The sequence below is a fragment of the Delphinus delphis genome, chromosome 15, assembly GCF_949987515.2.
Source record: "Delphinus delphis chromosome 15, mDelDel1.2, whole genome shotgun sequence".
Taxonomy (NCBI): domain Eukaryota; kingdom Metazoa; phylum Chordata; class Mammalia; order Artiodactyla; family Delphinidae; genus Delphinus; species Delphinus delphis.
In genome coordinates, this window is record NC_082697.1 from 51,577,222 (window position 1) to 51,594,671 (window position 17,450).

The 17,450-nt window shown below is 46.7% G+C and overlaps 1 protein-coding gene across 1 annotated transcript; it reads right to left on the bottom strand.

Annotated features, from left to right (window-relative positions):
• Positions 1-368: 368 nt before the first annotated feature.
• On the bottom strand, positions 369-14,005 carry MEFV (MEFV innate immunity regulator, pyrin). Its single transcript, XM_060033016.1, is given in 13 exon segments — positions 369-1,189; positions 1,191-1,226; positions 1,228-1,274; positions 1,422-1,454; positions 1,810-1,842; positions 2,019-2,134; positions 3,981-4,003; positions 4,420-4,650; positions 7,718-7,813; positions 8,239-8,395; positions 8,429-8,618; positions 10,578-11,396; positions 13,691-14,005. Coding segments are annotated over 13 exon segments (2,526 nt in total). The 5' UTR covers positions 13,968-14,005; the 3' UTR covers positions 369-721.
• Between the last annotated feature and the right edge of the window lie 3,445 nt (positions 14,006-17,450).

Genomic DNA, 17,450 nt, shown 5'->3' on the forward strand with positions numbered 1-17,450 from the left:
TTACTACTTGTAACATGCTCACATATTGTTCCAATATATATTTATATTTTAGTACCTATGTTGCTCTGGGCTTACACATTTACTGTTCAGATCCTTACTACAGTTAAGGTTTTCACTAAAAGGCAGAAGTTTTATCTTGCTCTCTCTGTAATCTCAGCAACTGGTGCTGCTTTTAGCCCAAAATCAGTCCCCAAACACTGGTAGAAAAATAAGTAAATAAACAAAATGCATTAATTCCAGGCCTCAAAACTCTCATTTGTAAAATTAAAAAGTTATGGTTAATGATCATCTATGTAAGCTCTATGATGTTATTATTCATAAATAATTTTATTTATAAAAAACAAAAGGGAGGATAGAATGAGGGAACACATCCTTGCCATGGAGTCCTGAGGGAAAACGAGGGTGGGCTCTCTGTCTCAGAAGCATCTTAGAGTGCTAATTCATACAAGGATTTATTAAGCAACAGCTGTGTGCTTCCTTCTCTGAAATCCATGGCATGTCATCAATACATGTGTTCTCTTTACCCTTGGTTTACCAATATTTGTTTACCCAGCTTACTTCTGCTTCTGTTCCATAAGCTCCTTGAGCACAGGGCCTATTCTCTTATTGATTATATTCCCCACAGCAGCTGGAACCCAGTAGGTGTTCAATAATGACTGTTGAATGTATGGATTCAAGATACAGGGCAGGAGCCTGAAGAAAGATGCAAAGTGTTGGATATTCAGTGAGGCCCCTGGCCACCCACTGGACGGATATTCAGAGGATCCATGTTCTCTCCATCATGTGTCCTGGGGCTGAAGATAGGTTGAAGGGGCCCAGAGGAAAAGAAGCCAATGGATGTTGAGATGTGGGATTTGGCTGTCACAGTGTAAAAGGAAATGTCCCCAGTCTTGTAGTTCAGGAAGATGCCCACATGCCTGGGGGGCTCCCTCATCCGGGTGGAGGGAAAGTTGGACGCCTGGCACTCATTTTACTTCATCATCATTTCTACCCAATAACTATTCTCTGGTGAGAGAGCCATATTCTCCTTGCTGCTCGTGGCTGCCTTGCAGACACCCAGGACCCACCCTGTCTTGTCTCCCACCTTCACTTCTCAGTAGTGGCAGCTAGAGAGCAAACTCAGAGAGCCCAGGGCAATGATTCAGCTATAGAATCTTTCTGGACTAGCAGGTAGACGGTCCCACTTTTTTTCCAAGTCTCACACTCTTCAAGTCATCAGAGAAGATGAAAGATGAGGTTGGGGTGGGCAGCTTCTGCTTCCAGAATCACATTAACTGCAGAGAGAATTAGAATTCCTAGCTTGAGGTCCATGGGCAACATCCCCACAGGGTTCTCCCCACATCCAAGAAACGTGGACAGGGTCATTCTTCTGGAATGTACTGGGGGACAGCACAGGGACCCAGCAGGCCAGGTCTACTTGCCTCAGGGTGCCTGACCACCAGTCACTTCTGGAACTACAGAGAAAAGGAGATGGGAAAAATCCTGAGCATTCCCATTCAGAGGGCTAAATATACCCTGGTCCCCACAACAAGGAAAGACAGTGACTCCCTCTCCCTGCTCAGGACTCGGCTTCCTCTGCTTGGATATAACCCCATTCCTCTCTGGTACCCAGGCCTGCCTTGGATACTCTGTACTCTGGTGAGTTGACAGTCAGTGACCCTGGCACAGAGCCTGTGAGGACTTGTCATGACTTTGCTCCCACCTTTGTTACAGGTGTTTTCTCTTTTCTAAATAATTCCCAGAAATCAACAGCACAAGGGAAAATTGCAGTAATCCCTGGCCAACACATACTACCACCACCGGACTCACCGTTGAACATTTCCATTTCTGAACGCAGGGTTTCTAAAAGGAGAAGGAGTTTGAGTTAGGTTCCCAGGTAGGGACAGGTGTGGGAGGGGCTGAAGGCAGAGTCAGAAAGGCCGTGGGGGATGGAGAAGGGACACCAGGGGGCTCCAGGCTACGTGGCTCTCAGGGAGGAGGTGAGCAGGCGCCTCCCATCTTCCCACAAGCCCACCTACCCAAGAAGTGCCTCATGCGCTTCTCCACAAACTCTGATTTCTGGTAGAGCAGGTGGATCTTTTCTTTCACCTCTGGAGGGGTGGCCCACAGCTCAGGGACAGTCACCTTCTTGGCCCTAGAGACAAAAGATTGTTGGCCCAAGAGGCCTGGAGCGTGGGGGTAGCCCAGGGTCTCATGAGCTGAAAGGGAGGTGCAGCCTCCACAGGGCACATCCAGTCCAGCCTTGGCTTCTCAAAGAAAGTTCTCCCTGGGCTTCAAGTTCTAAACACTGGTCCTCAACTCTGGCCATGGATTGGCATCACCTGGGGGAGTTTTAAAAACCACTGGTATCAAAATCACAGTGAGTTTTGATAATGGCCATAAAGTGGTACTGATGTTGAAATGCTCAGCCCAGAATTACTTATGTCAAATTAATTACACTTCCCTGAGTCTTTTTCTTTCTATTGAAATAAAAATGATATTAAGTGAGAAAAATAAGCACAATGAGATACCACTTCACAGCCATTAGGATGGCTACTATTTAAAAAAATAAAAAATAACAAGTGTTAGCAAGGATATGGAGAAATTGGAACCCTTGAGCATTGCTGGTGGGAATGTAAAATGGTGCAGACACCACGGGAGATAGTACTCTAGTTCCTCAAAAACTTAAACATAGAATTACTGTATGATACAGCAATTCCACTTCTGGGGATATACCCAAAAGAAGTGAAAGCAGGACTCAAACAAATATAGGTATGCCGATATTCATAGCAGCATCATTCACAGTAGCCAAAAGGTAGAAGCAACCTAGTACCACTGATGGATGAATAGATAAACAAAATGTATATACACATGATGGAATATTATTCAGCATTAAAAAGGAATGGAATTCTGGCACATTCTACAACATGAATGAACCTTGAAGACATTATGCTCAGTGAGGTAGGTCAGACACAAAAACACAAATATTGTATGATTCCACTTATATGATGTAGTTAGAGTAGTCAGATTCATATAGACAGAGAGTAGAATGGTCGTTGCCAAGGGTTGGGGGAGGGGAGATTGGGGAGTTGTTTAATGGTATGGAGTTTCCATTTGGGAAGATGAGAAAATTCTGGGGATGGATCATGGTGATGGTTGCACAACAATGCGAATGTACTTAAAGCCACTGAACTGTACTTTTTTTTTTTTTTTTTTTTGCGGTATGTGGGCCTCTCACTGTTGTGGCCTCTTCCGTTGCAGAGCACAGGCTCCGGACGCGCAGGCTCAGCGGCCATGGCTCACGGGCCTAGCCGCTCTGCGGCATGTGGGATCTTCCTGTTCCGGGGCACGAACCCGTGTCCCCTGCATCGGCAGACGGACTCTCAACCACTGTGCCACCAGGGAAGCCCTGAACTGTACATTTTTAAATGGTAAATTTTGTTATGTATATTTTACCACCAAAAAAATACTTTAAAAAATTGATGCCTGGGTTGTACTCCTGAAGATTCAGGTTTAATTTGTCTGCGGGGACCTGGATGTCAGGATTTTGTAAAGCTCCCCCAGGCGATTGGAAGGTCCAGCCTCTTCCCCTCCCCTCCCCTCCCCTACTCTTCCCTCCCTTCCGCTGCTTGCTGGGCTTAGCAGATCCACTCCTGGAAAGTGCTTCCCTCACTGTGGCCACGAGCACTCCTGCAGGAACAGTTTTCATAAGGCGAATTGCATGGGACACAGTCTGTTAGGGGGGGGTTCTTATGAAGCCACCACCACACAACAGGCCATGTTCATTTGGTCCAGTCTTTGACCCCATGCTCCCCCTCCTGATTGTGCTCCCATTCTTGCTACACAAGTCCAGAAAGGCCTTCACCTTCGGAAGCTGCAGGAGATGGGAGGACCCAGGGAGGAGCCACAGGCCGCGGGTTGGGATCATCTCCCTCCTAGGTCTGCCTCCCCAAATACTTCCTACAGTACACCCAAGGGATCATCAGGGGACCTCTTGGTACCTGTGCAGGGTGACTCTGACGTCCTAGGAGAGAAAAGAGGGAAGTTCTCTATTACCAGTCTCATAGGGGCTGTGCTGACTCCTTGGCCTCTCCTCCTGGGCTCCCAGCCCCACAGTGTCAGCAAAAATGGGGCACCTCTCCCCAGTTCTAATTCTAATCTGCTGAGGTGGCACCCTGGCTGGGGCCTGCACATAACTGTACCCAAACTCTGCTGGTCTCTTCTGGGAGATGTCACAGGATCCCCTAGATACTGGGCCATCCTGGGCTCCTGAGAATTCATTGAAGGGGCCTGGGCATTGTGGGTCACCAAGACCAAGTCCCGCCCCTGGCCCTAAGAGCCTCACCCACTGGCTTGGGCATAGCTGATGGCAGTGCTGGGAGCCCATGTCACCCTACTGCACACAGTGGATGGGGGAAGGCCAGGCCCAGCCACACTTACCTTCATAAGCTCCCATTCTGGCTGGCACTGCTTGGCCTCCAGCTCCCCAATCAGCTTGTCGAGAAGGGCGATGTCCCCTGTCACCCGGGTGCCATATGTCTCCCTGACTTGGCCAATGGTCTGGCCCAGCTCCTCCAGGCAGGCCACAAAGAGCTGCTCTTGCTGCTCTAAAAACTGGCATAACTGCTCCAACTGGTACTGGATTCTCTGCTTCTGGGTTTCAGCTTGTTTCTGGGGAACAGAAGTCAGGGAGGTGTAGGGGCCTATGCGGTGAGGTAGACGTGTGTGCCCAGGGAACCCGCAGAAGCCCACCTCCTGGAGGTGGGTAAGAGCAGGCTTCCTCAGCCTCTTGGAGGCCTGAATTCCAGAGTAGGAGGCAAAATGAGCTGGAACCTTCCAGAACAGGTTGGCTTTTGGAAAATGCCCTAAAACCTGGTAAAATGGATTGAATTGTGTCCCCTCCAAAATGTATGTGTTATAAGTCCTAACCCCAGTACCTGAGAATATGATCTTATTTGGAAATAGGGTCATTGAGGATGCAATTAGTTAAGATGAGGTCGTGCTGGAGTGGGGTGGGCCACTGGAGTGGGGAAATTTGGACACAGATACACACACATGGAGAATGCCATGTAAAGAGACACAGGGGGAAGGAGACACCTAAAAGCTAAGGAGAGAGGCCTTGGAGCAGCCTTCCCTCACAGCCCTCAGAAGGAAGCATTTCTGCCAACACCTTGCCTCCAGAACTGTGGGAGGCATACATTTCTGTGGTTTATGCCGCCCAGTTTATGGTACTTTGCAAGGGCAGCCCCAGAACACTAAGATAACTGGTGTCACCTTCTTCCTTCCTTGAAAGGCAGCGTGAGGATTGCATATGTCTGGAGTCATAAACAGACAAGGTCAGGACCACAAAGTCTCCAGGAGGGAGAGTTCTCTCCACTCCGCGACAGTCTCAGACTGCCCTGAAAGGGGTCAGTCAGTCCATCTATTTGAACGCAAGTGAACTTGACTTCCAATATTCTTGCACACTGGCCAACCATGACCTCTTCTGCCGTCCTCTTTCTCATCATCACTAAAAAGCTTCTGTGGACATGTGAAGTGGCTCTAGGGCATCTTTCCTTCCTCCAAGGAGGGAGAGGGCCCTTCAGATCTACTAGGACTGGACAGCAGAAATCTCATTTTTGGCTCAAAAGGACAGGATTAAGTCTTTAGTTCTTTTGAACCAAAAAAGTTTCTTCACCTTTTGTCGTTGTTTTTAATATGGGCACATTCATTTATTAGCTAAACTGATACACACAATTAACAAAAAATACTAGTGGACAGAACTCTCGTGTAAATTCCAGAGAGCCCAGGGCCTCACAGGATGCTTCGTGGATGTTTGCCCGGCTCCTGTTCCTCCACCCACTGTAGTCCCTTAGTCGACACACGAGAGTGGTTCTGATGTTGCTTGGTATTTTCTTGTAATTAAGGAATAAGACTATAAACTCGATGTGTGTGGAATCTCACTCCTTCCTCTGTGACATCAGCAGCCCTGCTGAATCACGTCCTGTGTTTCAGGTGCAGAAGAGTGTTCTCTCAGTCTTTAGAATGGAGCACCGCAGACATGCACCTGTGCATCTGGTCTGCACAAGTCACACTTTCTCCAACACTTTCTAAGTCTAGACAATCAACAAAACAATCAGCCAAGGCTGGGCTGTGGTATTTGCCATTTCTGTGGTGTTGATATTCCCACCGTGGCCAGTTTCAAGTTTCCAATGTGATGTTCCTAAACATGGAGTCTGGAACACTTCTTGTTGTTGTTGACGGCAGTAACGTGGACTTTTTTTTTAAGAGGACGGGTCAGTTGTCTCATTCAATGGCCTATATTCTAAAATTCTATAATTTTTCTCATGAGTAAATTCAGGAGAAACATTTGGGGCAAGAATACCATAGACCTAATGCCATGCTCTTTCTAGCATACCCCACTGGGAGGCAAAGACTGTCCAGTTTGCCATCATCATTATAGTTATACTAGGATTGATGCTTGGTTAAGGAAGCGTCTACCAGATATCGCTACTGTAAGTATATATTATTTCCTTTATAATTCCTAAGTAATTTGGGGAGTGGTACTTTGAGAGTGTGTAAATATCCTGTTCTCTAACGATTTTCTCTAAAAATTTTAGTATCTGTTGCTGATCCCTGTCGGTGTCAATTGTATAGTGGAAATTTTCTAATTCAATTATTCTTCTATACTTGTTTTATCTGGGTTTCTGCTGTAAAGAAGAGCTTTCCCAACCCCTTCCCTATGATTAAAAATATTTCTTTTAATTATTGTAAAAAGGAGGAGGAGAAGGCGAAGACCTGAAAACAGCATCTCCTTTCCACAGAGCCCGTGTCACTGTATCTTAAGGGAAGGCTGAACCCTCTTGTCTCCCTGGGTTTCCCTGATCAGCCCAGGCTCCTGCCTCACCCTCCTTGGGGGGGCACCCCTGACCTCTGCTCCATCCACAAGTTCCAAGTCACCTGGGATTATAGGAAAGGGTTTTCATTTTACTACAACTCAAGAGTTTCCCAAAAGTCAGACACCTGGACCAATGCCACCCTCCTCCCATTTCTGCCCTTTGTTATCTTTGCCTGTTTGCCACTGCAGTGTGGTGGGTCCCTGAAGAAGTTTGGAACTCAGAGTGGGAGACAGGATCCAACCAACAGAAATGCACCAGATAAATCAAGGCTCTGGGGGTAGGCTCCTTCGCATGCAGGGAAAACAGGAGCAACTTAATGCATCCGAGTCTGGACAACAGCTTAACAGGAAGGCCACTAAGTTGTACTTATTGAGATCTGTGGCGTTTCTTTAAAACCACAGTTTTAAAGAAAATGTCTACTTTAAGCATTTGAATTTTAAAAATCAACATGGTTTTTGTACAAAAAAAACAATAGACCACAACAACAATTATAAAAACAATACAGAGGAGTATTTAAAGTTGAATAGTCTCTCCTCCCCTTTCCTCAGTCCCATTCCTCAGCTACAGCCACTGGCATTCCTTTCTCTAAACCATTTTGTGGTGAGTCTAAGAAAGCATGATAGGGTCCTGGGAGATTCCACTTCTTGCTGGAGGTAGTTTCCCTCCCCAGGGACAAGCTCATCCTTTGATACCTGTTATTCCCTGCCCCCCAAGAGCAGGTGATTCTAACTATGTGATCGGCTCTGCTTCCCTGTGAACCAGTACAGGACATCAGGGACCCCTGCTCACTCTCGGTTCCCTCCCTCCTTCTGCAGGGGTGAATCCAGGCAAAGACTGGCCACAGACCACCCTAGCCTTACCAGGAAGTTTGCTGTCTTCTTATCCCCCTGAGATCTCTGCTCCTCTCCAGATTTTCTCAACTCCTTCAGATGCTCCAGCTGCTTCTGAATTTGTTTCTGGAAAAAAAGAGCACTTGTCAAAGCTTGAACTTGGCTCCTGCCATCTTGGTGCCAACTCTAGATGGGAAAACTTGCTTCACGGAATAAAGCTGAAGGTGAGGCAGCCAAGAGCACAGGGAGAGGTACGCAGGAAAGAGGAAGAATGAATCCATCACACCAAAGGAAGCAGAGCCAAGAGGCAGTGAGAATGATTTCTAATGACCTCTTGTGAGCACCTGGATTCAGCCATACCTAAAGCTAGATTCCCATAGCTACATGAACCAGTAAATCCCTCTTTGTTGGCTTACTTTGTATTGTGTTTGCCATTTACAGCCCAAAGATGCTGGCCAATGTACCAACTCCCAGGGTTTTGGGGGAAATGAAGCAAGCCCCGATGTGTTCAAGTGCCCAGCAGAGAAGGACCCCAATGCAGAAAGCCCTACCTTGTATTCCAGGGCGGCCTCCTCGATGGGGCGAACCTGGTGGCCTCGGTGCTCCTGACTCAGCCCGCAGATGAGGCAGATGGGTTCCCCGTGGTCCTCGCAGAAGAGCAGCTGGACCTGCTTCATGTGACGCTCACACTGTGGCAGGGACTTGGGGCTCAGGCTGGCCATCTGCAGGCCCTCCTGCCACTCGAGGCTTCCATGGCTCTTCCCCGGGAGCAAGTCCTGGCACTGAGGGCAGCTGGATGAGTAGCCACGTGAGACCTCAGGATCCCTAGAAGCAACGGGGCAGCTGCAGGAAACATGCACGCAGCTGCCACCAACCGGGTCTCCTTCCTGGGCACAGCAAAGGGGACACACAGCCTTGTCCTGCAGTCTCCCTGGGGACATAGCAGTGGAAAAATCTCATGAGTGACAAACCCAAGATGTTACCAAGGAATGCTGCAAATCACAGCGAGAGTCCGTGCCTGGGATACGTACATTCTCGGTTAGACTGAGGCCCCTTCCTAGCTTGTCCTCCCCCGACTTCCCTCCAGCGAAGTAGCAAAGGAGCCACTGGGACTGAAGGCTAAGGGATAGATTTCATACCAGTCCTGAGGATTGGAATTCTTGGGCATTTATCCTAAAGAAAGGCCTTTTGCTACAAATTCTATGCCTTCCTCCTGCACGCACACTGATAACAGGTGATATAAAGACAGTAAGACATTCTGACTGGTGTTTGCCACTTAACCACCACCTAGACTGCTCATAACTTGAGTAGAGCTCCCAAGGGATGGTGACTTGCTCATGGCCAGACCTCCAGCCCCTAGCAGAATCCCTGGCATGTGGTGAGCATTTGGGAAGTGCGTGTTGAATGAAGGAATGAATGGGCCACTGCTCACATCCAGATTCAGGAAGCATGAAGTGAAAGTAAAGAAGGGGACTTTACAGGCTGAAGGGTATAGCCCACCATGATGACCTACAGCTATGACCAGCTCTGCCCCAAGACCATAGCACAGCTTCATAAAGCAGAAATGACAGGAGATACAGGAGGAATAGAAACGCACTCAATCCACGAGTCCCCTCCTGCCTCCTCCTCTTGCAGGGTCCCAGGAATTCATATCACATCTGCAAGTGAGACTGCGAGCTCCCCAGTGACCATTTTCCTCTCCTTCCCTTGTGATAGTATTGATTGCTGTCCATATGGCTGCTCCCCGCCACCACCCAAAAAAACCATTTCTTAGCCTCCCTTGCAGTTAGATGTGGTCATGTGACTCCAGACACACCTCACTTTATTGCACTTCACTTTATTGTCCTTCACAGACTCTTTCATTTTTAAGAAAATGAAGGTTTGTGGCAACGCTGTGTTGCCAGATGATGGTGAACATTCTTTAGCAATAAAGTTTTTTTTTTGCAATAAAGTATATTTAAATTAAGGTAGGTACATTTTTCTTTTTAGACATAATGCTATTGCACACTTAATATAGATGATAGTATAGTATAAACATATGCACCAGGAAACCAGAAAATTCATGTGACTTGCTTTACTGCAATATTCTCTTTATTGCAGTGGTCTGGAACCAAACCCACGACGTGCCTATACATTCTGGCCAAGAGGAAGTAAATGGAGGCATCACGAGCAGCATCTAGAAACTTCTGAAAACCTTCCCTAAGTGATACTATTCTCCTTTGTCCCTCCATCCTGCTGCCTGGAATGAGGATGCCACCATCTGAGACCACAACCTTAAGAGCAAACTCCGTAGAGCAGAAAAGCAGCAGGAGCTTGGGTTCCTGACCACGGTGTACCACATTTGTCCTGGACCACCTGTGTGTCATTTATGTGAAAGAGGAACAAACGTCTATCTTGTTTCAGTTATGTTATTTTGGCGTTTCTGTCATTCACAACCCATCACCATCCTAATTTCTGCCTCTTTAGTAAAAGAGACCTAGGACTTTAGCCAACAGCTCCCTCCCTGCCCAGACAGAGGCGAATAGCAGAATCGCAGCCCCATGACATACTGCCATGAGGTATTGTGAGAAGGTGATATCTGTACCCAATCTTTCTCAGATGTTCAACCTGGGGTCCATGAAGCCCTTGGGAATTCTAAAGAAGGACTTCAGAGTGTCTAAGAACTAACTAACTGAAATGTATGCAACATTTTTATGAAAATGTGCAGATATGCATTTTTCAGGATTCAGAGCCTACATCAGATTCTCAAAGGGTGGAGGACCTCAAGGGGGACCCAGAGATCCAGTGAAATGAATACAGTGGGGATAAAAGCAGGTTTGCAGGGGGAAACCTGCAAAGGTCATCATTCCTAAGGATGCCAGGTCTTCTGGATTCTGAGGTCCTTTCTTACCTGAAGATGGAGGGACTTCTGGATTTGAAGGATCATGGAGCACACCACCTACCACCTCCTCCAAGGCCTTAGAGGTCTTTGGAGCCTCAGTTCCACTCTTCTCTGCAGGTACTGTGGACTCTGGATGCTCCCAGATCTTCTTTCCAGCCAACGATACACTGGAAAGTGTATTCCTGAGTGCTACCCCCTCCAGAGTCATGGCGTGTTCTGGCTTCCTGGATCCTTTCTCTGCAGCCACAGTAGCCCCTGTGTTCAGAGTGGCTGCTGAGCCCGGATTCTCACATCTCATTTTCTCTTGAAGCATAAGAGTTTCTGGGTTGAGAGGTTCTGTCTCTCCTGAAGAAATGGTAAATTCAAGACTTTTGGGTCGCTTCTTTCCTGAAGGTAAATATGCTTCAGATATCTTAAATTCTCTCCTTCCCAGGGACCCAGCAAACGACCCACTGGAGAGTCCTTGGAGCCTTCCTGCAGAGCTGGCGTTCCTGCGCAGCCTGACCCCCACATTGCTCCCCTTCTCCCCCTGTGGCTTGCTGGGAAAGGGGCTTCTCTTGGAAGACAGAGTTGTGTTCCTGGCCCCTGGCTTGCCCTGCACATCCAGGCGCTCAGAGCCTTTCTGATCTCTCTGTTTGCCCAGAGGCTTCTTCTGGGGCCCCCTTCCAGCCTCGGGCTGGATGGATGGTGGGCAGCCAGCCCCATCACCACTTTGTCGCTGCTTGTCACCTTCCAGGCCATCTGGTATCTTCAGACTCTTGGGCTTAATCTCCCCAGAGGAACCAGACATTGCTGAACTGTCTGTGTCACTTTCTTTTACCTGACACCCTGAAAAGACAATGAGATGGAAAGGCATGAAAATGTCCAGTGCTCAGGTTCAAGGTTTGGGGGAAGGGAGAGAAGACAGAATCCCTTTGGAAATTAGAGAAGCTCAGGACATTCTAGACAACAGCAGTCAATTACCATTAAATAAGAACATACTAATTATCTGCTATCTTATTTCTGAAATAGTGCTTTTTAAACTTTTTAGGCAGGAGAACTTGTTTCCAATATAAGGTCTTACATAGAATTCTTAATATATAAGTGAAAACCCTAGTTTATGGGTATACATTTGTGTGCGATTTACAGATCTACAAAACTCACTTATCAGTCAATAAAGATCAGCACAAAAAATTGAAATCGGGGTCATGAAGGACAGTGAAAACTTCAGAAACTAATTTATTTTGGGTTTTTTCCCCCTTTGGTTTCATGAAGTGAAGAAAATCCTAACTCACACAGATAAGTGTAAATGGTAATTTTTTTTTTTTTTTTTTTTTGCGGTACGCGGGCCTCTCACTGTTGTGGCCTCTACCGTTGAGAAGCACAGGCTCCAGACGCGCAGGCTCAATGGCCATGGCTCACGGTCCCGGCCGCTCCGCGGCGTGTGGGATCTTCCCGGACCGGGGCACGAACCTGTGTCCCTTGCATCGGCAGGCAGACTCTCAACCACTGCGCCACCAGGGAAGCCCAATGGTAATTTTTTATAAAAGACAGCTTGCCTGGAAATTTCAGAACAATGTTTAATTAAACAGAAATGACAGGAAGGGCTGAATTCTAGGGTCTCCATAAAAAGTTCAAGCATGAACTGTCACACTGATGGCCTCCAATATTTTAAAATTTGGTTAATCACTCATTTTAATATGAATTTGTTAGTTTTGTAAGTTAGTTAATAAAATTTGAATCAAGTATTTGCTAACATTCTAAAGAATCCCTGAAATGTCTTCCTGGGATACAATTTGAAAACCACTACTTTAATAAAGAAATGAAAATAACCTATAATTAGCACCTTAATTTTTGGTTTGAAAAGCCCTTTTAAAATTAAAGTTGCTTAAAACACTTTGCTATTGGCTTTCTAGGAAAAATATGTTATGAAAACTGGTTCAAGAACTGGTAAGAAACCCTGAAGAGATGAATAACCAGATTTTAAAATACAAAAAATTAATTTTAAAATTCTACTCATCAAATTACACCAGACTCAGATTACAGTTTAGCTTTATCACTCTTTCAAAGAGCAGAGAATTTTTATGTTATGTAAACTCTTCTACCTCATAGAAGCACATGGAAAGCATTCCTAATGTATTCTTAAAGTCTAGAAATAGAAGAAAATTTCAAACATCGAAAAATAGTTTTTTAAACTGATCACAGATTAGCCCCTCCACCCCAAATGTCCCCAAAAAAGTCTTTAAAAGCAGAAATCAAATAGGCCACAGTCTTTGATCACAATGTAATAAAATTAGAAAGTTACGGCAAAAGAGTAGCAGAAGAAGGATAAGGAAGGAAAAAAGGAAAGAAATATAAGATAAAAGGAAGGAAAAGGGGCTTCCCTGGTGGGGCAGTGGTTGAGAGTCCGCCTGCCAATGCAGGGGACATGGGTTCGTGCCCCGGTCTGGGAGGATCCCACATGCCGCGGAGCGGCTGGGCCCGTGAGCCATGGCCGCTGAGCCTGCGCGTCCGGAGCCTGTGCTCTGCAACGGGAGAGGCCACAACAGTGAGAGGCCTGTGTACCACAAAAAAAAAAAAAGGAAGGAAGAAAGGAAAAGGGAGAGAGAGAAGGAAGGAGAGAAAGAAAGACAAAGAGGAAAGGAAGGAAGGAAAAGATAAGGAAGGAGAAAGTCCTTTTAGAATTTTAAAATATCTTTGTAACGTGTTAGAGAAGAACTCAAAACTGAAATGAAGTGGATAACAGTGAGATTACCCATCAACCCTCTTGACAGGAGTGGTTAGTTTCTTGCTCACCCAAAGATACTCATCTGTAGGTAAGTGTTAATGACAAATGAAGTGAGGAATTCTCTACCAACAGACATCCAGCTCCTGCCTTTCCTGATTCTGCCCCATAGTCAGAACCTCATGCTTCTGGGTTTTTTTAAAAAAGCCATTGAGAGCCTTAGCTTTACTCCAGCTTCCAAGACCAGAGAGGGGGAAAGGACTTGCTTGGCTAAAGTCACCAGGGTTGTTGCAGACCTCGGACTCCTAACCCCCAAGTCAGGACGCACTGGCCGAACTGGTCCCTCTTGTACCTTCCACCCCACTCTGCAAACAGCCAGCAGTCGCAGTGGGGCAGGAGGGCGCATGGGGCCGCTTACCTGGGCCGATTGCACTGTTGAGCTCCTCTGCCAGAAGGTGCTGGTTGATGGCCCTCAGGACCTGCAGGGTCAGCCGCACGGCGTCCTCCTCCCCATAGTGGGTGACCAGCAGAGTGGCCAGCTTCACTGGCTTGGCTGTCTGGAGTTGGCCCCGGGGAATCCGGGAGTGCTCCTTCTCCAGGCTGGTGTTCTGCAGCTTGAACTTGAACTTCTCAAAGTCATAGGGCACCAGCTCTTCCAGGGAGTACAGCAGATGGTCACTACGGGTCTTGGCCATGGCATTGACCAGGAGAGGCTGGAGGCAACTGTCTGGCTTCTGAGGGGAGAAGCAGCTGTCTGTCCTGGAGCCCAGAGGGAGACTAAGAAGCAGCTTGTGAAATAACGGAAAAGGCACAGGAAATGCTCTGTGTTTTGGTGGGAACTGAGAGTAAGGCTGTGAGTATGTCATTGTTGGTTTGTGTTCTCTTTCTTACAGATTCAGAGGCTTTTCCAGCTGGGAGGACTCAATGCCTTGTCAGACACCTGGTCGTCAGCACCCAGCTCTCACTGACTTGGGCTGGACTGCATAGTGGTGGATGAGTCTTTGAGGAAGGGTCTGGGATTGGATTCCAGATTCTGGATCTTTGGGCAGGCAGTCAGATGCTTCCCTCTCCCCTCCCAGGATACGGGGGTGGGAGTGTGGGGAACAGAGCCCCTGGTCCCATGCTGGAGAGAACCATGATAAGGGTCAGCCCCTCTGGCCAACTGCTCTTCTCCAGACTCTTGGGGTTTTATTGACCCTCTGGAGCCAATGACAGGGGGATGGGGAGCAGCAAATGCAGCCCTGCAAGCTCTGCCCCTCCCTGCCCAAGAAGGCAGGTGAGGCCAGAAGGGCACCACCAGGAGACAAGCCCTGGGGTCGCCCCTGTTGATGTAGTTCCAGTTGTCTGGTTCTTCCAGCAACACGAAGGCCTCAAAACGCGACGCCTGGGACCACCATCCTGATTTATTTGTCCCAGCGCTAACTCTGCCGTGGCTTCCTGGGAGCAGACTCCGGAGGGAGGGTGTCATGCACGCACGTGTACTGAACACGTGTTCTGGACCAGGATGCTGGAGAAACAAGGGTGAAAAAGGCATAGTCGTTCTTAGGGCTTGCAGCCCAGTATGGGGCCCCAGCGGTGGCTCCAAAGCTAATGGAGTTTGTATGGGGGGAGCTGACTGCTTCCTCTGTTAACGGCTGTGTCTTTCTGCTACATTGATTTTTATCCTCAACTTTTTGGTTCAAAAAATTTCAGGGCTTCCCTGGTGGCGCAGTGGTTGGGAGTCCGCCTGCCGAGGCAGGGGACGTGGGTTCGTGCCCCGGTCCGGGAGGATCCCACATGCCGCGGAGCAGCTGGGCCCGTGAGCCATGGCCGCTGGGCCTGCGTGTCCGGAGCCTGTGCCCTGCAGTGGGAGGGGCCGCAACGGTGAGAGGCCCGCGTACTGAAAGAAAAAAAAAATTTCAAATTCACAGAAAATTTGAGAGCATAGTACAATGAACACTTATATACCCTTTACCTAGGTTCAGCAACAATTTACATTTCATGTTTGGTGATTCTCTCTCTCTCACACATGCACACACTTTTTTGTTTTTTTGAAGCATTTCGTAATAAATTGAAAGCATGTCAGATATCACTTCAAATACCCTAGCTATCCTAAATACTAAGAATGAGGATACAAGGATATTACTTTATTATTTATTTATTTAAATTTTATTTATTTATTTATTTTTGGCTGCCCCCACTCAGCTTGTCAGATCTTAATTACCCGACCAGGAATTGAACCCGGGCCCTCTGCAGTGAAAGCGCCGAGTCCTAACCACTGTGCAGCAACAAAGACCCAAAGCAGCCAAAAATAAATAAATAAATATAAAAAATAAAGTGGGGACAGTGGGTGAGGTCTCAGACCTGGAGGCTTGCTTCGTCAAGCCCTCTTATTAAAAAAAAAAAAAATGTTTTTGAAAAGTCCGTTCCAAGCACAGTGTCCCTCAATGTAGATTTGTGTGATTGTCTCCTCATTAGACTGAGGGTCCATTCACGCCTCCTTGAGATCTCTCCGTTGTAAAAGGCCATTTTTTTCTTTGTAATTAATATGGAACCTCGGTGTGTGGAAAGGTCTCGCTCCCTCACAATCTTTCACCCCATGGTGTTAGCCTTAATAGATGATCCTTTCGTAAATCAGTTGCTAGAGTGGTGGTTGCAAAATGGTGGTATTTCTATCACTTAGTTGGCATCATTTGCACATCCTGGATTAAACTTTGTGTGTTCCTCATGAAATGTTTGGCTTACAGATGTTTTGTTGGTAATACAATTACCCTTCAACGATGCTTACTCTGTGCTTTTTTTTTTTTTTTAACTCTGTGCTTTATATCCATTATTCCCTAAAATCTCTGCAGTATCCCTTCAGTGCAGGATTCATCATCTCCATTTACAGCCGGGATTAGTGGCTTAGATACTTGCCCAGAGCCAGGGTTCAAACTCACTCTGTTAACCACTTTGCAGTATTGTCTCCCTGCATGATGGTACTTTGTTATTTTACTATTCACCACTAACTGTAGATGTCACCTTTTCAGCGACCAACGAGGCTCAAAATGGGCCATGCTGACCATTCCCACAGGTCAGTGACAGCATTCTGTTGCCTGGCTGAACAAACATCCCCTCTGTATGACCAACCTGGGATCAAGGCTTCCAATTGGTCCATGGGCTTTATATCTTACAGAGTATTAAGTGTTTGGGGTTTAACAGCTGACAGCATCCAGTTTTCTGGATCCTGGTGAGAAAATAATACCCAAACCCAACAACTTCCCTAAAAAATGAATGAACCCAAATGCACTTTTATGGTGCAAATGTCAGATGTGTGAAATTCTCACGTTGGGCCAGAAGGGTTTTAACTGGGGTTTCTCTGGGACCAGGACCTGTACAAGATTCCGGAAGGCAGTCTCCCACTGCTGAGACAGAAATGATGAAATCGTGCAATGCCACAAAGCATCCTTCGTGTTCCTGGGATCTCTGACACTATCTTGTCTGGCCAGGAAACTCCTCTAAGCTAAGACTAAGGCAGCTACGACAGAATCGGGTAGGAAGTGGGGCTTTCCAGTCTACAGCAGGATATTTTGCAATTTCAGTGACACTTTTTGCAACAGGGGCAATTCTGAAGCAGGGACTTCTTGAAAGGCAGTGTTTTGTTGCCACTGAGGCCTTTCTAGGTCAAGAGAGGTTCACAGAGCTTCCATTTTTTGAGGTTCCAGTGATTTAAAATGAAGAAATGTGAAAATAGGATTATAGTCCTTGGGATGCATTTTAAATGTTTGATTTAACAAGTAAAATGGATTGTTGATGAACTCTTCTTTCTTGTACCTCTGTGACTATACCTCTGTAACCTTCAAAGCAGCTTTCAGTCCTGTACCTCTGTGCCTTTATTTGGGGACATGACAAATCTAAAACCAATGCAACTGCTGCAAAGGGTCCAACTTTTGCTCTCCTCCTAAGTGATGCACAGCTCAGACACCCGGATCTTTTCTCCATTCCTGGTCATCAGGGGTATCACTTTCTACCACATTCATTTTTTTATCATTTTGGGATTTTAAAATCAATATGTATTTTATAATAAAAAAGATAGTTTTTAAAAAGTATTTTATAATTAGCTTAGCTTCAAAGCTGATTTCAGTCCTGTCCCCGCAACCATCATGATAAAGGAGGTTTACTGTATTTGAATATAATACATGTCTCTTATTAAGAGAATG